At 38.2% G+C, this 27197-nt stretch overlaps 1 protein-coding gene and 1 long non-coding RNA gene across 2 annotated transcripts in view; both read left to right on the top strand.

Moving 5' to 3' along the window:
• The first annotated feature begins 509 nt into the window (after nt 1-509).
• On the top strand, nt 510-20586 carry LOC131993662 (uncharacterized). Its single transcript, XR_009396340.1, has 4 exons — nt 510-568; nt 10986-11111; nt 18007-18120; nt 20271-20586. It is a non-coding gene; the product is annotated as an uncharacterized LOC131993662 (long non-coding RNA).
• Nucleotides 20587-21843: 1257 nt separating this feature from the next.
• LOC131993646 (collagen and calcium-binding EGF domain-containing protein 1-like) overlaps nt 21844-27197 on the top strand; it is a 40358-nt gene continuing 35004 nt past the window's right edge. The window contains exons 1-2 of the mRNA XM_059359640.1: nt 21844-22206; nt 24700-24780. Of these exons, the coding sequence (XP_059215623.1) occupies nt 22094-22206; nt 24700-24780 (194 nt within the window). The 5' untranslated portion in view covers nt 21844-22093. The remainder of the gene's footprint in view (nt 22207-24699; nt 24781-27197) is intronic.

Raw genomic sequence — 27197 nt, 5'->3', positions numbered from 1 at the left:
GGGTGCTATTAGTGGTGTTTCCACCCAGGAGAATTTTCAGACCAAGGACCGTAATTCATAGACTGGAACCTTATTTTCTACTGTTGTGCATGCTTTAAAAGAAAACAAACAGAAAAAGACTGTTACTGTGACCATATTCGATCAAGGTGATCCAGATTAGAATTATAATTTTAACATTATGGAGAATATCCTACATGAGAAAGATATGTGGGCAGAGCTTTAAATAAAGTGTCTGCTTCTTCAAACTGGGAGGGTGCTACTGTACGTAATACATTGACTATGGATTACCTCAAACAACCCCACTTAAAAAAAAAAAAACACTGTCCCTTTAAGAAGATGACTTTTCGAATTGTATTTTTATTTTTCTGTGAAGGACCGGCTTGCCAGTGGCCCTTATCAAGAAAATATTTAATTTTAGCTATAAATAATACGAGTTGACTGCCATCAGTTACTTTACATCACGTGATGACCTGCGGCAGGTGAAAGGTCATCGTGTGACGTGACCTCCGTTTTTCTCACGTGCAGCTGTGACGCAGGACGCTGCAGACACACAGTGGCAGTGTTTATGGTGAGTTTTGCCTGATTGTTTATCACATTTTATTTATGGCCTCAGCGCATTATGCGACTTAATGTTGGTCCTGACTGCTGGTTCTTCTGATAAATGGTCGGTACTCACAGTGATGCTCACATTTGAGTATTTCACTCCCTGCTGTGCTGTGATTAAGGTTATTATGTGCTGTGCTCCGTTTGCCTGTACACTGAAGCTGCTGTGTTACTGCTGATGTTACAGTGCAGTTTCTTCCTTTTTGCATGCCGTGATTTTTCAGTCACCTGTTGATTAATATTTCGTCACACTGTTAAAAAAATCGCCTAAGTCATTTTTTTTTTGCCAAAATCGGGTTTTCTGCCTAAATCATCTCCTCATGACGCCACTTACGGTAAAATCACCTACATCCTCAGTTGATCAGATCATGTGATTTTACCCTTTTAAGATTATCACTTCTTTGACAATTTGCCACGTTCATAGACATCAGATAAGAACCCAGCAAAGAAGAGCTAGAGGGAGATTGTTTAGTTATCAGTTTAGTTTATCAGTGTTTTATTGTTGACACTAATATTGGTAACACTTTACTCTAAGGTGTCTACATAAGAGTGACATGAGCGTGTCATAAACATGACATGGGATGTGTCATGAACATTAATGACACTTTGAAGTAACATTAATGCTCATGATACTTGTCATGTCATGTTTCTGACAGGCTTGTGTGACTCTTATGTAGACCCCTTCAAAATAAAGTGTTACCATATCTTGCTTAAGTCACAAGGCATGTTCAAAAAATTGCCTAAGTCCTTTATTTCTCTTAAGTTACATAATTTACACACAGTGTTATTACTATGCCAATAGGCATCCTTTGTTACATCCTTTTTGAGTGAAATGATCAATAAATGTCATATGTCATATGTTAGGCGGTTATTTTAACAGGGTGACAATTTGTTGAATAGGTCTGTGTAGGTCTGCTAGTAGCTGTGAGGACTGTTGTCCTCCTGGATTTAAGTGAAGTTGTGCTGTATAATGAGTCATTAGCTGTCATTAAACCATGTGTTTGACACATGCAGTGAAACTTCTTGATGTGGATGTAACTTTAAATCTGCTTTTCAGTGCTAATCTGTACCTCTGAGCTTTGTATTACTGTTTATTTCTGTATGTTAAGAAGATAAATAAGAAACGTGTAAGTCATGTGTCTATGACATGTGCATCGAATGATAAACCATCTTAATTTTTTGTAATTTATGTTTTTTTCGACTGAAGAGAATGCAGTCTGCTTTACCCAAGATGAGGTTTTTAGGTTTGTGATATGATTTAAATTAGTCATTACATAACTAACTTTTTTACCAGGGCCTCTATAAATGAGTTGAGTTTAGAGTCTATCGATCTGTTGCAGGGAGGTGTAGTGGGTCGAGACCTCTACTCATATTAAACTTACTTATATTTTGAGTTATATTTAGCATACAGTTTTTTTAAAATGCCTCAGCGTAGCAAATGGGATGTTCTGGTTTAGAGCGGAGGTAAAGAAATGTATGCTTTTTCATCCAAAATATTAACTTTCTATGCTGTTGAAATATTATGCTGTGTTTCACTTAAGTAACTTTCATAATTATGTTGAATTGACTTGATGGAGATTATTAAAGTTTTTACAATAATAATAAACACTAACAAGAACTACAAGTAGTCTTTCTATTAAAGCAAGAGTTTGACATTTTGGAAGATTTTAAAATATTGTTCCTGGGATATTTTTTGGAGCACCTGCCCCTCTAAACGTCTCTGCTCGGCCCAGGTGAAATCAGAAATGCCATACTTTTATATACTGTGACCTAAATACAAAGCTGTTCTGAATCAGAAATGCAGTTTTCGAGCGATTCTCAAATGTAAAAGACATAAGAGAGCACTGACGTGTAACAAAGGATTGATCAGTTGGTTTGAGAATGACACGCATTGATACACGTATAGTATTTCTTCTTCTGTAATGGGTGCAGTATGAGCCAAGCTGTTGTCCTCAGCCCTAACAGCTTGCTCCATACACTACACACCACTCCCAGCCTGCAGACGCCGGCCCTGCGTCACCTCGGCTCTGTTCGCCTGCCAGGGGAAATAAATAAATAGGAGTAAACCAATAATGGAAGTCAGATGATGATGTGACAATGATGTTACGGGAAACCTTTCAGGCCCAACATGTGATGCACAGAAGGTCAGCTCTGTGAGTTTTTAAAGTGTTATTGTAAAAAGAAACGGCAAACAATGCATCACACATTATTTGATATCTGCAAACATTACGACATCCAGTCTGTAAGAGTTTATTTATTTACTGTCTACTATCCTCCCAGGATGTTGTTTTGAATTAAATGAAGATCACAGCTCGTTATGTTTCAGTTCAATCACAAGAAGTTCTAGTCTCAGATCAAAGTCATGGTGTGATGTTTCTGCGACACACAATAAAGTATGACGCAGAGAAGATTAAATGCTGCATCATTGTTCTAAATCAAGCACTTGGTGTGACAGACTTTGTGTCTATTGTCATGTTCCTATAGACCTGAAAGAGTCAGTCCCAGATCCTATTAACCCCTTCAGCCCCTTAACTGCTCTATACCATGGTGGGAGGTGTATGTCAGGCTGCATACAGACCACACACATTCATTCACAGACACATGCACACACACGTGTATATATACACCCAGGCTTCCACAAGGGTTGGCAGGTACAGTCACACACATACACACACAGCTGCGTGTTTCTCATACGAGGTGCTAAAGTCTCTAAAACAGCCCTTTCTGTGATGGTTCTGTAATGAACTTCACACGTCAGTCCTCATGTGAGAATCTTAGTTTGACACTAGTGGAAAATCCCTGATTTCCTCAGTTTCTCAGCTGTCTGACACAAAGAACCCTCTTGTAAGGCTAGCATGGTGTGAAGAAACCGCCTGATGATTGAAGTGGACAGTATCTAGCGTGTGAGATTTAAGCTAAAGCTAAAAGAATCTGGTAAATGTTTCCACTTTTTTTAAATTGAGAAAAGGCAAGTAGTTATTGAGCAAGGTAACTGTTTTTTAATGTTTTATAGGAAAGCATCAACATCATAGAACAGAATATTAAATTCAGTTTTCAATACAATGAAAGTATAAAACACACACACACACACACACACACACACACACCTAAATGACAAAGTGATCAGAGAAGAAGAAGATTACTTTATTAATCCCACAATGGGGAAATTCAACCTCTGCATTTAACCCATCCTTTTGTTGTAAATTTAGAATATTTAGAATATTTAATAAGAATAAACAATTCCTCCAACCCATACGACCACATAGATCATTTGTTTCTGCCCTTCACTGCAAAAAAAGAAAAGTTGGGTGAACTAAAAATTTCAAGGCAACAAACTTTGATAAAATTTCAAGTTGGACAAATAAACTTAATATTTTAAGTTTTGTTTTTGAGTTTGCTCAACTCTGAATTCAGATTTTTGTCAACTCAACACGATTAACACTGCTATGAAATGTCAGCAAATGTTGCGACCACAATTTTGAGTTAGCATTGATACGCTAATGGCTACTCTTGTAGCTGTAACAAGCAGCGCCGCTAGCGGCTAACTGACGCTAGCGGCGCTGCTTGTCAGTTAGCCGCTATCGCCAGTTAGCCAGTAGCGTCAGTTAGCCGCTAGCTTTTGCTAATGACCAAATTTCACCGATTTCCAGCATTTCACAACAAACAAATAAGAGTTAGCAGAACTGTTATCCCTTGTTGTGAACCCCAACTTAAAGATATAAGCAACAACAACTCACAAACTTATTTTGTTGTGCTAACTTACATTATTGCCCTAAATGTCAATAATTTATATTTCCAAGTTTTACCAACTTAAATCACTGTTTCAGGCCAAAAAATACAAGTTTGCTTTTTTGCAGTGTATAATATGACCCACAGAACCACTTAGGTTTAGGTAACAAACTACTTTGTTAGGTTTAGGGTAAGGGTTACATTTGTTAGCTTACTTCCCTTCTGTTACCTTAGTAGTTATGCATGTGACAAGCCAACACTGATGTTTGGTTTCACGCAGGACGCTAACTGCAGTCTGTATACTGTGTCACTCTTTATACTGCTCTATCCATAAATATGGGTCGTAATAAAACATAGTTTTAGGAGCGGGAGATGGTCTTAATATTCTATCATACATTATGCAGGTTGTAGCTTCCATTGTAGGAAATTAAATTAAAATTTCCCCAATATTAGAGTTATGGCAGACTGATCATATACCTCAACACAAATACTGCACATCGTCCATGTAGTAATCAAACAAACAATTAAGAATGAAATCTTTCCATAAACTGTGTTATTTTTTCATTGTCCATCTCCTCATTAAACTTGAATGAACTCAGAAAATATCTTTTGTTTCAGTTTCCTTGATTGAAAACACCCATTCCAAGACATATAAAACTCTCAACTGTGTGTAACAAGTTGTATCTGCTCTCTCTGCTGCCAATGGTTGTTCTGTAAATGCTCATTTCAAAATAAAACTGTTCATGGAATTTATGGGAGATTATGACTTAATGATGTTTTTAAAGCATTTAGGGAGTACAATGTATGTTTTTCTTACCTTTCTCGATTCTGCGGATGTAGTCCTACAGTTCTCTCCTCCGACCCTCAACAACCGATAGTTACCTCTTTAGTAGCCTCTGCAATAGATTGACTGTTCATCAGATGGTTTTGATTATTGTGATCAAATGCTTTTAATTCATCCCTGCTTGCTCAAATCATTGTTTGTTAATGACACGACTCCCCTGGTACTTGGTTTCTGCATTTTATAGTGCTGACGAATTTCACAAACCTCACATTAACAGGGAACAGTAAAGGCCGTTGAATAATAAAAGCAAACATTTACACCGAGCAATTAGAGTGCTTTACCACACCAAGTCTGCACACTGTCCCCATCTGCTCCTGCTTACTGGAACCTTTACAGTTTTAAAATCACCACTTCCCACCCATTTCCAAGCGGCCTGTTCTCTAGAATAAAGCCGGCTTTGTTGAACACTGCACTTTATTTGTTGCCTGAAGTCCAATTTGTACGGTATTTGTTTATATTGCATCTCACATATCTGAGATGGGCCCTCAGTGCCTCGGTCAGGTCTCTGAGGTTTGACCTGTGAGTCTGCATGCAGGGACAAGTGCCTAGTGGTCCTCATAAAGGAAATTATGGAAGCGTGTTTTTATTAAGGTCAGTGACCATGGGAACACTGCAGGTCTGTCTTATAACATGTATATTCTTTTAGCAAAGCAAGTAAAAGGAAATAATAAAACAACAGGTAGTTTCAACCAAACTCTTTGATTGGCCAAAGATGTGTTCCAGTCATATTTGTAATTCCTCGTTAACAGAGCTAGTGTTGCTTTAAAAACAACAAAGTGGTTGTTGCGCTAAGTATTGTGGTAGCCAGAAAACCCGTGTCGATTTTAATGTGGATTGTAAATCCTTATTTAGAACAGCAAGCCTGTTGTGATTAGAGAGGCACTTTCAACTGATGTCTTTAAGTTAAGGGATAAAACATGTTAAGTCAAACTGTCATTTACCTATTGTAGTTTTGCAGTATTGAAAGTTGTGATACAGCTCCTTTACTGATTGGTGACTTCAGCTTTCTGCTGATAGGTAATCAGTTTGTGTGTCCTGTTTCCTGGTCTGTGTGGAGACTGTCTAGTTTAATACGACAGAGTTTCCTCAAATGTTTTAAGTAAACTCACCTTATCCTAGCTTGTAGTTAGCCAGTATTCCAGTTGTGCCCCGTTTTTCCCTTTTTACTCACTTTCCTTGAAGCCTCTGGTGACAGTGGTTAATAATAGAGCTCGACCCATGTGGGATTTTTGAGACTGATGCAGATACCGATTTTAGAGGTGGAAAATTTCTCGATAACCGATATTTCTCGATATGGTGGCCGGTATATTCATTTTTTGAGTTGGAAGGGAAATGTACCTTTTTATTTGGTTTGTACACTGTTTTTTTTTTTAACCATTGTAAACATTCAAAAACAAAATAATATTTGAAATTGTTAGACATTAAACAAACTAAAATGTATAAACGACAACTGAGAAAAAAAAAGGATTAATAGGAATAAAATCAATGGCTAAATAAACATAATTTCTGTAATTAACATAATTTCTGTTCAGTTTCAAATAATTGCTGACTGTTAAAAAAAAAGAACATAGCTAACACCATTTCTAAATCATGCCAAGCAACATTTTCTGCATTATATATTGGGTAAAAAAACTTTTCATAACAACACATATCATATGGCATATATACCGATACAGATATGCCTTTGATCGGTAGATAATATATGTTAACAGATATATCTGTCAGATTCTAGTTATTAATAATATGTTTGACTAACACCTCAAAAGACATCCTTTACTGAGACTGATGGTACAACAGTAATGCTATACATACACTTTGCAGCTGTCTATAATTTATATTGTGAGTGCCATTCATTTTTACTGACTTGCCAAATTTCACCTTGTTTTTCTAATACAGCCAGACACAGGTACAGACCACATGCTAATATTGTGTGGTATAAAGACCTCACATATACAAGGAATAAGATTTAGTGTACAGCTCTAATTAGAATTGCCTGTCATCATTATTCATCCAAGTAATCTGATTAGCTCTGGGTTCCTAGGAAGTACGTTGTCCATTTAATTAAAGCGAGGCGATTAAGTTGGGATATGGGACATGAAGCAGACCTGTGCCACTATTAAGACTAAAACTGGTCCCATTAGTGGACCTGCCTCTATTCCCTTTGGGACAACGTCCCCTGTAAAGTCAGTTAATATATAAAATATTTCCTTTGAGTGTGAACAGGATGATGAATAATCCTGTCCTTTCCATTGTGTGTGTTCTACCACCGTCTCTGTGTGACTTACTGCATGCAGGAATGTTTGTCCCGGGCCACACAGCTGTGCTAGGTATGGCTCAGCCTGGCTGCGCGGCCTGATTCATGACAAGGGTTTCACATTATCTTTTTCTGAGCTGTTTAATTTGCAGTTTCACAGAGCAGATTTACACATTTTCCCCATTCAGTCCCCTACTTTATGCTGGCAGGGTGTAAATTAAAAGTCTGCTGGGAGAATAGAGTTCCAACTACGCACACTTTTTCACTGTCATACATCTGACTTTTGTCTGCATGTGGTCCCGTTTAGTTAAAGTGGTAGATCACTGCCAGGCGCAGGCTCTAATCCCCAATGTCACAATGCATGCTGGAATTGTAATACAATCATACACATGTTACATTTGGAAGTGGATTTTTTAAAGTCTTGTAGTGCTTCAGGATCAAGTATTTATACATTTAGTATGAAGGAGGATTGTGACGATACTCTCAGCTCACGAGACGAGACGTGATATTGGGTTCACGAGAATGAGACAAGACGAGATTTTAAGAAAACTACAATGACACAATATATGACTGGACCAACAGACTTTTATTTAACCGAGTTGCACATGCATTTTTAAATGTTTTATTATAACTCTTTACATGCATGATGTAAGCAATAGCTTTTGATAACTTTCTTCTTCCACAAATTGAAACTAAAATTAAAATTTATAAAAGTTAAATAAAAAAATAAAATCCCCCAGAGGGATTAATGAGACTCTGGAGGTATCGTATGGTTTTCGACCGTCGCATAATTGCTTAGCGACAGTTTCGACCGTGATCACATACAAGACGGATTAAACACGGGAGACGCAACTGTGGCCGCCTTCGCTAACTGCACAACATCAGCAGCTGATCAAAACAAAGCAGCATGGCTAATTATCATAAACATAGTGATCTTGAATTAACCGGCATCGCTAACTGTGCACAAAGTGTCCAGTGCTTGTTGTAAACAAACAGAGATCGCTAAGTGAACACTTCCTGCAGCAGCAGCACATACACACTGTACTGCTGCAGAGCTAACTGTTAGCCTGTTAGCAATTTGCAGACTCCAACTCTGAGCTGGGAGAGATTGCTGCAGGAGGACTGTGCCACTTCGATTCCTTCTTACTCTTCTTAATGAGCCTCCGTCTCCTGCGATTTCATTCTGGCTGCTTGCTGCTTCCCCTCCTTCTCCTCCTCTTCTTCTTTTCATTTTACTGCCCGCACAGGTCACAAATAGAAGATGGATAACTCACAAATCTTGTTTGATTTTGATGTTCGAGGCAATCCTGAAATACCCGGATCATCTGCTACACAAAACCTTTATGGACCAAAAAAACAGCAGTGGACGGCTACTCTCTCTCTGTTGCAGGATGGAGAGATTCAAAAGATCCTTCTCTCCTACAGCCATCAGGCTCTCTCATTCTAACAGAGATTCTACCAGACTAACTGAATTTCCCCTCGGGGATGAATAAAGTAATTTTGATTTGATTTGAAATCTCGCAGACTGATTTTCAACGCAACGAGAAATATTGTGGACTTTAATCTCGTCAAACCCCTACATTATAGAGATCCTGATGCAAAGAGCTAAACCCCCCTTAATCTACAGTGTCTGTATTGTGGGTCAGTCAGACTACATTCAGTCAGGGGGTCTTTGTAAACCTTGTAAGTCTGCACGTGCAGAAAAACTGTTGAGGCCAGCACCTTGAAGTCCCAGACTTCCTTTGGTGGTCCTGTGATGTTGCTGATCTGCAGGTCTGACCGCAGGACCTGTGTTTATAAAAAAAAAAAAAAAAAGAGGTCCATCCTCTCCCACAGCTTGTAATCCCTCCCATCCAAAGAGGTCACAGCCGCATTGGGAGGCATTCCAGACATAGCCACCGCTTCTACCCCATTAAACCGATCACTGAGCACACACAATGTGTGAGCTCTCCGCCCGGCTGCTGGGTCACGGATCCCCCTCGGGTCTGACTGATTAGGATGTAGTTGAGGGTTAACCCACCTGAATCAGTTTACACAGCTTTTCAATCATCAACATACACCCTCCCACTAAGCCACTATAAAGTACCACCACCATGACTGATGGAGGTCACACATGGGGCAGGATTTTTTTTCCTTTTTTAAGTAAAAGATAAATTCCCTCCGAGTTTTAAAAGAAGACCTTGCACTGTGAGTAAATCATTAGGGAGTATTTGTACTATTGCAACATTAGTTTAAGGTCATCTTAATAACTCAAAGTTTTATCTGAAAACATATTTCACATTTCAGTCAGTAAATTAAAATTGTAATCTTTTAGTTCCTTGTTGTCTGACTCATTGTGGTGGTGTTTCTAACCTGAATTCGGCATCTCTTGCAGAACATTGTGACATGTTTTCGCAGGTAGTGATCTTTATTCGTTAGTTCAGTTATAGTTATACAGACTTAGTGCACAAAAGGTTTTATGTCACCAGCCGGCATGTGCAACATGCTAATGCTGAAGCCAGTTCATATGAATATTTGAAAGAGTTTCATGAACAAATTGGTAGAGATTCCAACAGACAACATTTTAATGTAAATTGTGCCTGCCAGGTCTGAAAAACCAAGTCTGAACATCAGACACGTTGGCAGTTTAAACCATCTGACCGGTTTTGAAGACAAAAAACCCCAGAAGAAATGAATATCAACAAGGGAACTTTGGGGAATCGTCATATTCTCTTTTTTGCCTAAATTCAAATGAGAAGATTGATACAACTGAATATGAAGCTACAGCCAGCTGGTTAGCTTAGCATAAATGAAAGAAAAAAAAAGCAGAAACGGCTGTCTTGACTTAAAGTTTGTATTGGTATCTGCTCATCTAACTCTCAGTGAGAAGTCAAATTTAACAAAATGTTCCTTTTTTGTGTGCCAAACAAACTTCAGTTGTTGCTGCTGTTATCACTTTTCAGCAGACGTTTTAGTGAGGAAGACCTTATTGTTAGTGTGGCTCCGTCTAGTTTTACTTAAAACGCACACTTCAATTATGGAGCGTGAGGATGTAGTTGACGCGTGTCTTAAGCCGAAAAAATCCCACAGTTTCTTTCTTATGGTTTATTGAAAACCTTTCGTTTGAGCATTACAAACAATAAACTGCAGCAATCCAAAATAATAATAAGCTCTCCTCGTCTCCATAATCCTAATTAAAACAAAGTAAGCAATTATGACGTTACACACATCTCAGCCAATAAGAAGAGTGCAATTCCTACGAACCAATAGGCATTCTTACAACTTCAATAAAGAACTATGAACTTATGAAATACAAATCTGAATTATTTATCAGCTTCTCTACAATGTACAAAATGGCTCTAACACTTATAAAGAACGCACATTAAGAGCAGCAAATATTATAGCATATTCCAACATTGCAATTTTTTTGTTCACTATGACATCTCAGCCTGATGTCTTTTACTGTCTAAGCTGTGATAACACAATGCTCTGGCTGAAAGAAAGATTTTTTTTTTTGTTCTTTTGTAATTTGTCCCCACATCACCCTTTCTCTTGTTGTCCTTTCTCCTTATGAAGGCTCACGTCATCTTCCGCCGAGCTGAGCCAAATCCATCACAGTTGACACAGCTTCAGCACATGGCCGCGGTGCTGCTCGGGGTGACATGTGTTGAGGTCTGAGTCACGTCAAAGCCGGACTTGCTTGTGAGTGTCTGTGTTTTCAGCTGCTGACTGCTGGGTGCACCTGTGAGAGCAAAAGAAACTCTCCCTTTCAAAGCCTCCTGCGAACTATAAATCATGGTGCAGGTACAGTGGGGGCGACACAATTCAAAGGGGGCTAAATGGTGGCGTTAATACACACGGGAGGAATGGTGTGAGCTGCGAAGAAAACCAGGTTTTGATTATGGCAATTCATCTCAGCCATTACTTCATAAATGAGCATTTCATAAATTGTTTTGATTAGGATTGTATTTCACATAGAATATACAAAGAACTGAAGGAGTGTGTGAGGTGGAAAAATAAAGTTGAACCATATCATGTATAGCCTGTAGTGTATTGAAGTTTTCACTGTGTAAAAATGAAGCAACCTGCTGAAAATTACTTTTTCAGGCTTGAATATGCATGAAGCAGTTGCATTTCCGTGGCTTTTGTTTGACCAGCTGGATGTAGACTGTTGGTCTGAGTCTGCCATTGGCCTGTTTCTAAAAGCATGCCCTCCCCCTGGATATTAACGTTAGCTGTATTAACTTTTTAAGTTTACCATCAAAGTTTCACTCATCAGAAGATCTCTAGAAAAGAATCTGCATACCCATTTTTTAATTTTATCCCTCGGTGCCAGCCGTGGCAGGAGGCATTATGTTTTTGGGTTGTCTGACTGTGTTCTTCTCATGAATGCATTATCTCAGGAACACCTAGAAGCATTTTTTTCAAATTTGGCCACTTGGAGTCAAGAGTGAACAAATTAGATTTTATAGGTCAAAGATCAAGGTCACTGTGACCTCATAAAATATATTTTGGGCCATAACTGAAGCATTCATATGCTAATGTGACAACATTTCACACACATATCCAGGGAGATAAACTGATGAAGTAATGACATTTTATATCCAAAAGGTCAACTTCACTGTGACATCATAATGTACTGTAACAACACATTTTTTTCAATGGCAACATTTGATGGGATACTAAATTGGTGACACTAATCTTTGCAGTCCATGTCTGTGAAGCTACCAATTTTTTAAATTTGTACACTGCAAAAAAAGAAAAGTTGGGTGAACTCAAAATTTCAAGGCAACAAACTTCGATAAAATTTTAAGTTGGACAATTAAACTAAATATTTTAAGTTTCGTTTTTGAGTTTGCTCAACTCTGAATTTCTCTGGCACGATTGTAAAGCCGCTATGAAATGTCAGCTAATGTTGTGACCACAATTTTGAGTTAGCATTGATACGCTAATGGCTACTCTTGTAGCTGTAACAAGCAGCGCCGCTAGCATCAGTTAGCCGCTAGCATCAGTTAGCCGCTAGCATCAGTTGGCCGCTAGCATCAGTTAGCCGCTAGCGTCAGTTGGCCGCTAGCATCAGTTAGCCGCTAGCTTTCGCTAATGACCGAATTTCACAACAAAGAAATAAGAGTTAGCAGAACTATTGTCCCTTGTTGTGAACCCCAACTTAAAGATATAAGTAACAACAACCCACAAGCTTGTTTTTGAGCAGACAACTGGCTTCCTTTGTTGTGCTAACTTACATTATTGCCCTAAATGTCAGTAATTTATATTTCCAAGTTTTACCAATTTAAATCACTGTTTTAGGCCAAAAAATACAAGTTGGCTTTTTGCAGTGTAGCTTTGCAGCATAAGCCATATTTGGAGCATTAGCTGTCATGGCTACGTAGTCTGGACAGACAGTGGAGGCAAACAACCACAAGGTGGTAATGCATTTTCCATCCTGACACCTCTATCGGCTGTAACTGACATGCACACTGATCACCACAGCATTGCTCTCAGAGCCTGACAAACGTTTGCACTATTCATTTAAAAATCAATAACCTACAGTAACGTGAGCTGCTTAAACAGGCATTACTTCCACCTTATTAAAGGCCAGGTATCTGACCAGGATACATGGATGCTATCAGCTACACTACTGTAACGTTAACAGAAGTTTCCTTCTTGGGATATTCCCTCATCACTTTGATGATTCATACAGTTTTAAGGCTTTTCGTATTGATCTCCCCATAAGCTCTCAGTCACTCTGATTAGATTCCACATACATCCCACAATAGCGCTGCTTGGAAACCAAATCTCTGTAGACAAAAGGCCGGAGACAGGATTTTATGATTCACAGTGCTTGATATACTGCAGGCAAACGAAATTGGAGTTTGACAGTTCTAGGAAATTTGTGTCGGTGATTCATACTGTTCATGTATTTCACCTTTAATAAACACAGCAAACCTGCAACAAAGTTACTAGAAATAACATTTTCCAAAAGAGAGCTTTGTTCTCGAGCTGAAAGTCAGATGTTGAACAGCAGTTGGAAGGCTGGAGGACAAAATCTTTTAAAGTAAACTGAAAAATAATTTTCCATTGGCTGTGCCACATCTCTAGAGCTTTTTATAAGCTTGAAAATCTACTTTTTCCCAGTTTAAATTCCATGAAACAATACTAAATGATGCCACTGTGTTTTTAAAAGTTCATGCATTGTCCCTGTGGAGCAAAGGCCCCGGTGTGCGAATAAAGACTGCACCTCACAACACCTTGATCCCATGAAGACATTCAAAAGGAGAAGTCTATGCTTGTTTAAGAACAGGCTCTGCTAAATCCATTGCTTTCTGTTGTAATAAAACCAACAAATTGTCAGAAATGATGACTGAAAGAAACAAAGTAGCAAGCCAAAGCATTTGTCCAAAGGTCAGCCAAATGTCAATTTATTAACTTTTGTCTCTGCTAAACATAAACCAACACCAAAACGTATGAGTTGTGCAATGCAAGTCGTGTTACAAAATAGAGTTTTCCTTCCACATGATCAGCTCTGTCACTGATGGATCACTTCTGTGTTATTTGGCTTGAACAGTCAGGTGTTTACTGTGATAAGAGAGACATGCAACACTCATATTTCTGAAAGTCCCCCAGTTTCCAGGCAACAGAATTACAATAAAAACAGCTGCAGCAATATATTCAATTGACAGACGTGAAAACTTTGGCCAGGTTTGCTTCATACATCTCCTTGTCAGCGTTTTATTGACAAGCAGCGTTCGATGGTTCGTGTTGCAGTGAAAGACTATTAATTATGAATAAATCCCACAGATGATAGGAGGTTACACAGATCTATTTGTCTTCTGAGTTCACATGTAAAAATAAGTTATCTCTGTGCAGCTCTGTGACAAGAGTTCATGATACTTGTGTTACGTTGATCAGGCAAGGGAGATTTTAATACTTTGCCAACAGTTTGAATACTGGACTGGGAAATGTAACTTGTCCAGTGTGCATATCATGCTGGACTGTAAGGACAAAAAACATGATGAGAAAATAGAATTAGTCACAGTTATTTTCTAATTCTGATCTTCTGCTTTTACTTGGTATGTAAGTTTTCAACAGTGTCTCTGATGTGCAGGTGTTTCACTGGATTTAATATCAATAAATGTCAAAAAATGTGTGTAATGTCTGCAGTGTATAAGATCATTTTTCTTACTTTATGAAAAGGGATACCCATTCTTAAAAGAGCAGGAAATCATGATTTTTTGAGTGAGCGTTTCCATTCTCACTCCCAACTTGCCTTGGTCAGTGGCCTTGCACTTCAAAAAGTGACACTCTAGCATCAGTTTTTCATCTGTCAGGGATGGTGCTGTCAGTTTCCGTGTCTGTGGGAACATACCGTTGGGTTTAGACACCAAAACTACTTGGTTAAGGAGATGAAAAACAAACAGGGTTCGGGTGAAGATTAAGTCCTTACTTCATGATGTTGAAGCTGGCTCTTCTGTCTGTACATGCTTTGTTTGATGATGCTCTGACTGTGACTCTATTTTTATGTTCTCTGTTGTTTTTAAATGATTGTCTGTAACTAACTGTGCTGCTGCCTGTCTTGGCCAGGACTCTTTTGTAAAAAATAATTTTTAATCTCAATAAGACTTTCCTGGTTAAATAAAGGTTAAATAAAATAAAAAATAAATAAAAAAAGATAATTACTTCCAAATGTAACTACACGTAGCCTTACGTGGGTGACAGAAAATAATGTAGAACTTGATGTATCTACATAGAGATGATAACCTTAAATAACAATGGTGACTTCTGGTTTCACACAGGACATGAACATTGATCCACTTCATATCTCATTCAACCTAAATGAACCTTTTGCTCTGAGTGTCTCATAATGGCACGAATGGTTGTACATTGGAGTCCCTTGAGTGTCTCATACAGACTAACTAATTAAAGGGACCTTGTGACGTCGACATCTGATGTTATGGGGCACTGATTAAACGTCAGTATTTGACTTTTGTTGTGACTGGGAATGGGTTGAGTTGGCTGATGGTTTGAAAGTTGCTAAAAGGCAAAGAAAGACTAAAATCATACAGTGTTTAAAAGAAAGACTTCCAGCTTATTACAGTCAAAGTTTAGAGACCGCAGTGTGTAATACTGGACAGCTGGATGTACTGTGTTGTGGTGGGTGGATTACTTTCTCAGATGAAGGTCATGTAGTGGGAGAGTGGGATTCATCACGTCTTGAAGATGAGAGAATGCAACATGGTTCCTTTTGGGCGGTGCCCTGTTTGATGATCTAAACTTGCACCAGAACCAGACAGACTTAAAGTCAGCCATAAAGGCTGAGCCATGAACCCAGCCTCTCCACCAAGCAACAACAGCAACAACTTAGTTGCCTACCATCTCCTGTCATTCAGGGTCAAACCATTTCAGTGTTCAGAAGCTGAACCTCAACTTGCATCGACTTGTCTGAAAGAAGAGAGTTAAGAGATAAGGTTTCCAGAGAGGCTAATGTCTCCAACATACCCAACACAGATATAATCATCAAGGACAGTGCTCTTGGAGCTAATGTGGGGACAACACATATCCTTGAGGTGCTCCTGATGTCATTTGAGTCCTGTTGATGGTGTGCTGTTGCTAAAAACTCATTTGATCCTGCAGTGAAGGTACTTGTAAGTCTAAGATTTTATCACAAAAATGCAACAACAACACTGAATGTTTTGCTCTTTCAAATGCATCACTGCTATCTGGACATTTCCCCAGGGATCTGGCTCTGGGTTTGCATATGTCTGTTGTTGGAAAAAATAGGTGTTTAAGAGCTAAAAAAGAGTGTCCCAGGAGGTAGGAAAACTGGTCTTAACTCTATTTTATTTATTGAGCTTATTTTAAAACTTTCCCTCGTCATTAGCAGTTTGTCTTCTACAGTACAGGTTTTGACAGTCATCTTGTTTGTGTATGTCTTAGTTACTTAGGTGCACCTCATAAATGGGCCTCCAGGAGAATATATATTTTCTTGTGCAATACCTCCAAACAAGTGCAATATCTCACGTGTATATGGACCATATTTATTTTTCACTGCTGCAATTCAAAGTGTGCACCTTATGTCCTTATGTCTGTTTGTATATTATTTGTATATTATTATTATTATTTCTGAGACATTGTCTCTCGCACTGACTTGGTGGTGTTTATTAATCTCATTGTACCCAGGTACAGTGACAATAAAAGTGATTCTGATTCTGATTCTGAATATATATTTTATTTTAAATGAAGACATTTTAATCGTACATTACTGCAAAAAAGGTATATATTGTTGCTTAAGAATGTACCCCTCTGCAACTCCACTGTACAAAAGCAGGGTTTAGGTTTAGGAAAACATAGTTGGGTGTAAACTAATGTAACGTGCTTATTTAAACCAAACCCTTATGTTTTCCTAAACCTATCAAATGGTCGTGTTGCCTAACCCTAAGTAGTTCTGTGTCACAATGTTAACCATGTTTTTACAACTGCAACCATTTTTCAGTGTCAGTAGAATGGTCATATACTGTCATTTTTGACAAAACTACTTTTTCGATATGGAGGACTTGTTTAAGTTTAATTGGAGGCCAGGGACAAACCAAAGAGGAAACCCAAAAACCCTAGTAATGATGTTGAGTCGCCAGACAAATTTCACCACCCTTGATGTTTTTCTGTTGTACTTGTCATTCCTATTGCACCAGGAAACCATTACAATAAAATAAAATGCACTGCAAGGAATTGTATTCATGTCCAACAGAAAATGAGTGGTGCCGTTTGGCAGAATGCACTAGAAATGGCTTAATTTCAGCTGTCACATCCTGATTAAAGTCCCAATCATATAACAGCATTTCTACTCAGTGTTTCAGTAACTGACACGTGCAAATGTTTTAAACAGGTCAGCTCAAACGGTTCACGTCTTAAGGTACTGAGATATTTACATTTTTGTAGCTGATTAGTAGTAAATAGCTGATTCATGTGCATTAAAAAATATTAATTCAAAGATATAATTCAACTAATGCGAAGTGGTAAATGCAGTACAGTATATTCACAATGACTTAAGGTGTTGAGCAACAAAGCTGTGCCCATTTTCTGCCACAAATTTAAAATTCCCTCTCCGCTGGGAAGTTAAGGATAAACGTCTGGGCTTTTATGTGTTCCGCAAGTGAGCACTTTTATCCATGAATGACAACAAGTTGGTTGCGATGCAGAATGTGGCTCCAGCCCTCAATGAAAAACATATTTCTTCCAGCCTGCTTATGAGCAGATAGACAAACACCAAATAAAAAACACAACCAAAGTCAACCAAGAAAGGAGACTCTCCTTCGTGGGAACAAGAGAAAGCAAGGCCTGTGTGGTCGTAATAATGAAGCAGAGACTGCCATTTCAACAGCTGCCTTTTTCTGCGGTTCTTTTATAATGTTGCTTTATATATGTTATGAATTCATTTGATTCTAGAGGGAACGGAGCCAACGGAGACTGTGCAGTTTAATTTGATGTGCTAGGCCATGTTACCCTGTGCATGCATGTACATAGTATGTGTGTAAGTGAGTGCATGTGTATTTCTAACATGATTCATTTGTGGTGAATAAAACCAGCTGTTTCTATTGAACAGTGGCCAAGAACCCCATGCACCAGAGGGAATAGACGGTGTAAGAGACCACGGAGTACAGAGTTACCTAACATCGGCTGACCATCCACTGACCACTGCGCCGTGCTTTCCACTGAGGTGACTATTGGTCAGATGTGATCTCACAACACTGGAATAACGCTTTATTTCTTCTGAGGAATCATCAGAAAATCAAGTAATGCAACTGGCAACCAAGTCACACTGAATAAAATATCATATTCAGGAACAGTAAAGTGTTTTTCATTCAGATAGGGACTTTGTGTTGTTTTTTTTAAACATTTTTTACATAGAGTATCACGCAATACTCGTGTAAAAGAAATAAAATGATGGCCTTATCCTACCTTTCACTTAAATTTTTTTTAATTACAATTAAATTTTATTACAATTACTATTAGTACAATTAATCACAGGTCTCATTTACATTTGTGATGCAGGAGACATGTGCACAACACTTTTTGAAATTGCTGATTTTATCCCCATCATTTGTAACGGCATAATTTGTTAAAAATGTTGTGAAAAATAGCTTGCCCCAAGAAACATTAACTAACAAATGACAACAACAAAAAAAATCTCAAGAGCCTACTGTTTCTAAAATGACCATTTTTTCGGGGTATGTTGAGTTTTAAGATTAGTTTAGTTAGTTTTTGTACTGTTATCTCTATTGTAGCTTATACTTTCCCTTTTAATTCATCATTATGATATTTTTTCCTAGCCTGCCGTATTTATCTACTCTAACCTTGTACTGATCCCCATTACATTGCCTTAAATTGAAAAAGCCTGATTTTTTTTTTTTTTTTTATGTCTCCACAACTTTTCAACACAAAATCACTCCCTGGCCATTTATACATTACTGAATGCACAGTTTAGTAGAGATGTATTATAGGATTTTTTTCCCAACAGGTTCTGTTGGCTGAAAAGGTTGAGTAATACTGTACAATTTGGCTCTGATTTAATTCAATTACTCATCTAAGGTAGGCTCTAATTTGTATTAATGTTATTGTATATTAGCCATATGTCAAACAGCGGAATAAAGAGACAGCATGTTCTTAGCTGGCCAGTACAGACATTTTCATCCCACACTAATATGCTTTGAAAGAAATGAAGAATATTCTTTTCAGCATTAATAAAAATAAAATGACTTGTACAGTCAACAGGGTCACTCACATGAGTTCATTAACATCCTTAATGTCAAGATGTTAACGTGCATGTTGCAATTCATCATTATAATGTGAAAATACAAATTCCGTACATAATTTGCTGGGTTAATCAGATAGCAGTGTGTGCAGTCCAACTTTAAAACTCATGTAATCAGGCTGTGATTGCAAGTGTGATTAAAACAACACAAATAATGAGCGGAAAATTAGAAAACTGGCTTCTCCATGGAGGCTATTTATTTAAATCTCTCTCCTCTCCTATTATGTAATTCCTTCCTTTGTCTTTTAGCCTATTTTCCAAACCAAATTTGAAAGATAAATGTGTTAAGGTTTATCTTGTTTATTTCCAAACCTGCATTTTTGCATTATGATACACTTTAAATTGGATTAGACAGAAAATCAATCATGTAAACATTACACACACTGAATACTCTCATTTATTTCAATGAGAAGTACAGTCCAATCACAGAAAAATGTCTACTTATTAGTATAAAAGTGTCACGTTGTGTATAATGTGCATGAGACACGGCAGGTCATGAGACAGAAACACACAGTAAATCTTCTGCGATTTGATTGGCTGTCAGTTTGATTACCACATCTTTCAGTTGTTCCTCACTCTGACACTGTCTTGAATCTTTTGCTCTAGGCCCTAAACCAAGTCTTGTCTCATCTCACACAATGGATTTGTTACAGCAATGACAACAGCCGACATTTTTTTAAATTTATTTTTTGCTTTTTCAAACATCAGAAACAAATTTTCCCAATCCCTTCAAATATAGGACACAGATGTGACTTCAGAAATACATTGCACTGTGTATCTTTGGGTGCTTGGTAGAATAAATTCCAAATCATAATTAATCAGATTTAAATGTCTTTATGGTAATCGTAGTTTTGTCACATCAATTGCTTTATTAAATGCACTGACCCACAGTAGGGTGTGCTGAATATATGTGAAAAATTACATTTTGGTGCTCATTTTAACTCTGTCAGTGAATCATAATGGCTGTCAGAATCCATGTTGTAATGGGGCTTAAGAGTTAATCCATGTCTTTATTTCTGTATAACTTATAACAAGCTTGTCTCTGGTCTTTTCAGAAAGAGCCAGCTGCAGCTCATTCAGCTCGAGCCCCAACGAAGACCACAACATAGCAAATTTCAAATATCCGCATTGAAATCCAGTCTGTCAAAGAACTGATGGCAAATTACTGCTGCTTTATAAATCACTAAGTGGTTTGGATCTTCTGCTACTGTATCGACTCACTGAACCTCTGAGGTCGGCACTGGTCTGGTTGTTCCCAAACATTAAATTCAAACATGGCGAAACTGCTTTTAGCAGAAGATCTGTGACTCGTCAACGTTTCTCGTTTTTAAATCGAAGCTGATTCTTTTATTAAATTCTGGGCAAATTTTATATATGGTCTTTTAATCTTATTGACTTTTCATTTATTTTTCAATTTGTCTCGTATTTGCATCTCTTTTGTAATTTAGTCAACGTTTATGGTTTTAGTGCATTAAAGCTGGGGCAGGACATTTTCTTGAGAAGGCAAAAAAAAAACTAAATGAAACCACCATAAATGGAAATAACAGAGAAACTATTTTGTCTTTAGGACAGTTCCCACATTAAACTTCTCACAACAAGGTCTGTGGATTATCATAACTGGGTAACTGGGTCATGATTTCTGGAAAGAGACATCACTGTTAAAGTGTGGATGCTGTGAAAAACTGAATGTAATGATTTATAAATCTGTTGCAACCTACACTTAATTGCAAACCGTACAAAGTCAAGACATCTAATGCTCAAAAGGGAAACTTTTTGCAAATATATACACTTAAATGCATGCATTATGGTTTTATTTACACTACACCCCCACTCGGGCTCTGAGGTCTACAGATCAGAATCTGCTCATGGTTCCACGCACCCGTTTTCGAACCAGAGGTGATCGAGCTTTCCAGGCTGTTGCTCCCAAGCTTTGGAACAGCCTCCCTCCCTCACTGCGCTCAGTAGATTCTGTTGTCACTTTTAGAAGCCAAATGAAGACATTTTTATTTGTTCAGGCTTTTGATTAATTGTTTCGGGACTGCTATGGTTGTTTAAATTGCTGGTGTTTTGGTCTTTTAAAACTTGTATGTACATTTTTATGTTATGTGTATGATTTCTATGTGAAGCACTTTGTGACTTCTGTCTGTGAAAGGTGCTATATAAATAAAGTTTACTTACTTACTTACTTACTTATTTACATTTTCCACAGAATCCCTACTTTTTGTAATTGGGGGTGTAGTTCCATTACATTGGAAAGAAAGCAGACATCTCTACAGCTGATCTCAGACATTGGGCAACTCATACAGAAACAATCTAGATTGATAAATAGTACTACAGGAAAGAGAACAAATATGTACTTTAACCCCATTGACGCGCCACAGCCTCTAATAGCGCCCCCTAATGCCTGAATTCAATTGTATAGTATTGTTCAAAATACGAGCAGCATAAACTTAAATGTAGGCTATTTTGGGGATAAATGGCTCTAACTATTTTAAATTATGAGTAGTAGCTGAATCATTAGGCTATACGTCATCAGCAACGGGCAGTGCGGGTGTATACTGACTCTCTTCTTTAAAGGCAGGAATGTAAATCCAGAGGGATTAGTGAGAACACACTGGGCTGTGAAGCCTTCAGTAGCTCTCCAAGGGGTCTCTGCCTCAGTGCGTAAAGTTGGGACGGGGCTCCGGACGCAGCGCGCAGCACTTATTCTCCCACAGGTTCCATGTGCGTCACCTCTGCGGGATACTTGACGAGGATTTCTGATATTTTGATACTACCACCCGCGCGGGTCAGTGACAGATGAACAACATTGGCGTTTTGCTGATGTGAAGGCGTTTTCCCCTCGAACAGATCATCTGTCCCGGAGCGCAGAGGGGACATGGGTCAACTTTATGGTGCGACTCTTTTACCATTTGGCGCTATCTGTGTTGTTTTCCTGTGGGAATCTGGTGCCAGCTCTATCAGGACAACGCTTGCAGTGGACACCTCGAGGTAAGTCTCATGGACCTGATGAGAGGATCCTAAAAATCTTTATTTTTTGTGCGTGAACGTCAGTTTGCTGATGGATCCATGTCAACCTCATCTTTAATAGCCTAATTTTATTTGGTAATGTAGTGGTTAACTAATCTTTTTGTTTCTTCATGCCGCAAAACTCCCCCCAAAAAAAACAACTCTTCAGAAACAACATTAATTTGTTTTTTTCAATTTGAACCACAACGTCTGAATAACAGTTTACTTATGTGGTTTTACAGATTAATGACTTAAAAGCTCTGTAAACGTCTTGGGAACATCCACTAATATTATGCGTTTGTTTCGGTTTTTAATTTAAACTCAAACAAGTATTTCCCTGTCAGATTATAGCCAACAGTGCCAAAAGCCATAATATGGTTTAGTCTGTGCTTTATTGCTTTGTGCTCTTTACGACACACTGTGAGAGCAGCCTGTCAGGGAGCAGACCCCTGGATGAACCGCTGGAGCGCGCCTAATCTAATGTGATTTTAAAGGAAATTCAACAGGCAAAAGGGAAACTCCAAATGGTTGGAATCGGTCGCGGTGCACGGAGCCAAATGTTACTTGTGCTCAGACAAAACATGACAGATGCTATTAAGGTGCCCGGACACAGTAAGTCAGGAGGTGAGGAGAGGATGTGAGGGAGCACATGCGACCAATACTGTGAGGAAACCACACAAATTAAGCTGCTTGTGTGTGTGTGTGTGTGTGTGTGTGTGTGTGTGTGTTTATGTACATAGGTTTATGTTGAGTGTAAACTCACATGTATACTGTCATCAAGGGATCGTCTTTTGTAGTCATAGAAATAGCTTAAGCTCTTTACATCATTTATTTGATACTAAGTCTGGGTTTGACTACACTGTAACACATTGGACATTGGCTGAAAATTAAAAATTATGTTGTTTTTGTTTACAGCTTAAAATTTACAGTGTATATTTAATGTCATTTTCATGCAAAGTGCTAGACCAGTAAAGGCTGGTAAGTAACAGTACAGAAATGTCAAAGATATGTTTCAGGTTATTAGTAATGATGTCTTTATCGTCTAGTTTCTTCAGCAGAGACCACTGACATGTTACAAAACATTTTCAACTGTAACTACAATGTTTTATCTTGCTCAAGATTTTTTATTAATGAAATTTAAGGCATCTCTATGGAAAGCTGATTTTTTTTCTGTTTAGAGACAGGAACCCCCAAAATATATATATATATTTTCTCTTACCTTTAGTGCTGTTCATCATCTAGATAATTTTGATGGCTGCCTTCTCTCGAATAAAATGCCACACAATCGCACATGGCTTGTGGTCCTCTTAGAGCCAAAAAGTACATTTGAAAAAATCCACAGCAGCTTCTCTTTAATCATAACCCAGTTAAACAAGATTATCCACAGAGCTTGTTGTGAGCAGTTTCATCATGCAAAGTTTGCAAGGAGTTTGCAAGCTGAAGTCATCAAAATAAACAGCCCAAAACCCATATTAATTTATAAGATATTCAATTCATAAAAATATAAAACAACAAAACAAAAAGAAAAGCAGCAAATTCATTTATTAGCCAATATATCGCCATCTGAGTTATTAATCTCTTGTTTAATGCCATTTATGTATAATAGCCTACTGTATAATTAAGTGAGTCATGTCTTTGGAGGTTTAACCTCCTGATGCACTGGACAGCTACCATGTGAAATTGGTTAAAACTATTAATATGGGGGAGCCCTGGTGGCCTTGGGGTTAAGGGGCAGACAATGAAAGGCAACATCCCCTGTTTACTCCCAGCCCTGAACCTCTGTTGCCTCTCTCTCCCTTTGTTCCATGAGTTTACATGGAACTGCTGCACTGCAAAGAACTTGTATTTTTTTGGCCTAAAACAGTCATTTAAGTTGGTAAAACTTGGAAATATAAATTACTGACATTTAGGGCAATAATATAAGTTAGCATAACAAAGGAAGCCAGTTGTCTTCTCAAAAACAAGTTTGTGAGTTGTTGTTACTTATATCTTTAAGTTGGGGTTCACAACAAGGGACAATAGTTCTGCTAACTCTTATTTCTTTGTTGTGAAATTCGGTCATTAGCGAAAGCTAGCGGCTAACTGAAGCTAGTGGCTAACTGATGCTAGCGGCGCTGCTTGTTACAGCTACAAGAGTAGCCATTAGTGTATCAATGCTAACTCAAAATTGTGATCGCAACATTAGCTAACATTTCATAGCGGCGTTACAATCGTGCCACTTCAGCACATTGCAGAAGTAAGGATTAAAAGTTATTAGAATGTAAAATTATAAGTTAGTAGAACTTACAGTTGAGTTGACAAAAATTTGAATTCAGAGTTGAGCAAACTCAAAAACAAAACTTAAAATATTTACTTTAATTGTCCAACTTAAAATTTTATCGAAGTTTGTTGCCTTCAAATTTTGAGTTCACCCAACTTTTTGCAGTGTGCCAGTTGATCACATTTGTTTTCTCTCTTCTGTCTTTCTTCTCTTAGGGCAGAGTGTCCAGATAGTAAGATTTTGACCGTGGAGTATCCCTGTGTCAGAGCTGGGGGGAAGAACAGCACTTGTTTCAGGTAAGGATGGCGGCTGATGTTTCCTCTGGGTCAGATCAGACTGAGCCAGCCTAATTTTAACTGGAAGGAATACTTTGACCAAAAATAAACTGAAAAGCTGGTTCCCAGCTATTACCGACGAATCACAGGTTTTCCTTGACCTGAAGTGTGACCTGTGTCATAGTGTACAGCTTGGAAAAAGGATTGAGTCGTGCTGTTCTGGTTCGCTAGATACCACCAAGGTTCCAAGAATCCTGATCCGGGGAAAAGAGGGTACACATGAGACATCAGGGAGTTACTATAGCCTATACGCTTATATTTCAGCATTCAGCTGACTTCCCAAAACAGTGATTTGCTCAAGGACACTTCGACAAGCGGCTGCTGATGCCTGAAGTGAGGTTTGAACCAGAAACTTTCTGGGGCTATGGAACGGTTTCTGTAACCACTAAACCACCCAGCTGTGTCATTTCCAGAACTCCACACATATTATCCCCCTTTTGGAAGCTATATATCCACTTGAGAGAGAAAAATAATAATTTCCTGGAGATCATCACTCAGAGACTAAATGATGATTTTAGGATTAAGATGTTTTACTTTCCTCATTCCCTTTGATAACTAAATTACACTTTAAAGGCCAAAATATTTGTTTTACCATAATTTATTCTAACTTCATGTGGTAGAAAACAGGGGTTACTAATTCCAGATTTTAACATTGCTATGTTATTCCTTGTAATGCAGTTTTTCTCCCCTCTGAACTGACTTCCACCAGCCTGGCTTCGTGACAGTAAACAGAATTTGTACTTGAACTTGCTCAGCTTAGGTCCAGAGCTAAAACATTTAAGGAAGGCATCCCCCTTAGGGAGTTCAGCCTGTATTATAACCTAAAAAGTAGAAGTCTGGCAGAAGAGGATATGATTAGTTATTTTTATTTTACTGTATCTATTTATAGCAAGACAGGAACTACACCCTCCTTGTAGTGATTATAGATGACAAATTTGCTTTAACTTTTGAATCATGAATGTTTTTGTTATTTAGATAAATACAACATACGAAAGGGGGATATGGGGGTGCTTTTGAAAGGTATGAAATATTTCTTGATGAAATTGGCTCTTTTTTTCTCCATTACATTTGTCTTCAGGGGTCTAATATATGAAAACATCCTTTGATATCATATCGTATGAGCATCTTGAAACATACGTTAAAGGAAATAAATCAATTCAATGCAGACTCCGTGTCAGGTTGTAAGCCTTTTAGCTCATGATACATCGTACACAACAGGAGACACTCAATGTATATCGCTCATTTTGACGTTTAGATAACTTTCTTCTGAAGCCAAACTTTGGCTTGAATATGGTTGGTGGCGTAAGAAGATCCTTTAATAAATGAGGCACCAGGTCTGGTGTGAGGCCAGACCATCTGATCTGTTTACTGTCAAGGTTAGACTGTAACAGGCTCTGCGTCTTGTTTAATTTCTGGCTCTACAAGAGATGTGTGGTGCTGGAGGAGGTGGATTAGATGAGGTTGTATTTTCCTTGCCATATTTCTTAAGGCATTTCAGCACAGACCTGGATCAAATTGATTTTGCAAATAACTTCAGGGGCGACCAGATTGGTCCATTGTGTCTGCTCATAAATATTGCTTAACAATGAGAGCAGTATGTTGTCCACACAAAGCTGATGAAGCAGCCGTCACACATTTATATACATTAAGAATGTTATAAGTTATAGTTTGTCTGGGTGAGGTTTACTTCTTGTCTTGTAGGTCTGAAACCAGTTACAGTTTACTTTTTACGTAAACAAAAACCGGCTTCTCATTTCTAGACATCAATCAATTTTTCCAGCTAAAATGACAGGCTGTTCTTATTCACTGTTCAAACTTATTTACCTAAAATAATGCAGTATAATTCAAATATAACCTTCGTAATCATGAGCCTGCACATGCAGCTTATTTTGACTCATATTAATGTTTGTTGTTAAGAGTCGACCTCTAGTGGCTGTAGTAATTATGACGAGAGCAAAGAAGGAAATAAGGCCACCTAGTATAAAGAGCAGCGAAGTCTATATAGGGAGGAGGTCAGGATGGATCGTTCAGAAACCACTTTCACCAGGAGAAAGCTATTTGTGTCCCGTGAAAACCAAAGTCAACTTTGTTATTGACGCTATGTAAGTAAGTTACATATGGAAGTAGGCTTGTGCCGATGGTCGATTGACTTGATAATCGACAATGGTTTGAATCAAGTAGCAATACTTATCTAGCTGTTGATGCTTTAACATTTTTTTTGACTACACTGCCATGGTGTATTTTATAGTGTACATATACCCCTTTTCAACCAAGGCAGTTCGAGCTCTGGGTCGTAGCCGGTGCCTAATCTTTCTCTCGGCCAGAAAAACTGGTTCCAGAGTGACACCAACTTTTTGCTGGTCTGGAACCACGAACCA

This window comes from Centropristis striata, chromosome 2 (assembly GCF_030273125.1).
Source record: "Centropristis striata isolate RG_2023a ecotype Rhode Island chromosome 2, C.striata_1.0, whole genome shotgun sequence".
Lineage (NCBI taxonomy): Eukaryota > Metazoa > Chordata > Actinopteri > Perciformes > Serranidae > Centropristis > Centropristis striata.
Note: the sequence above shows the minus strand (reverse complement) of the source record. Positions and strands in the feature narration are given on the sequence as shown.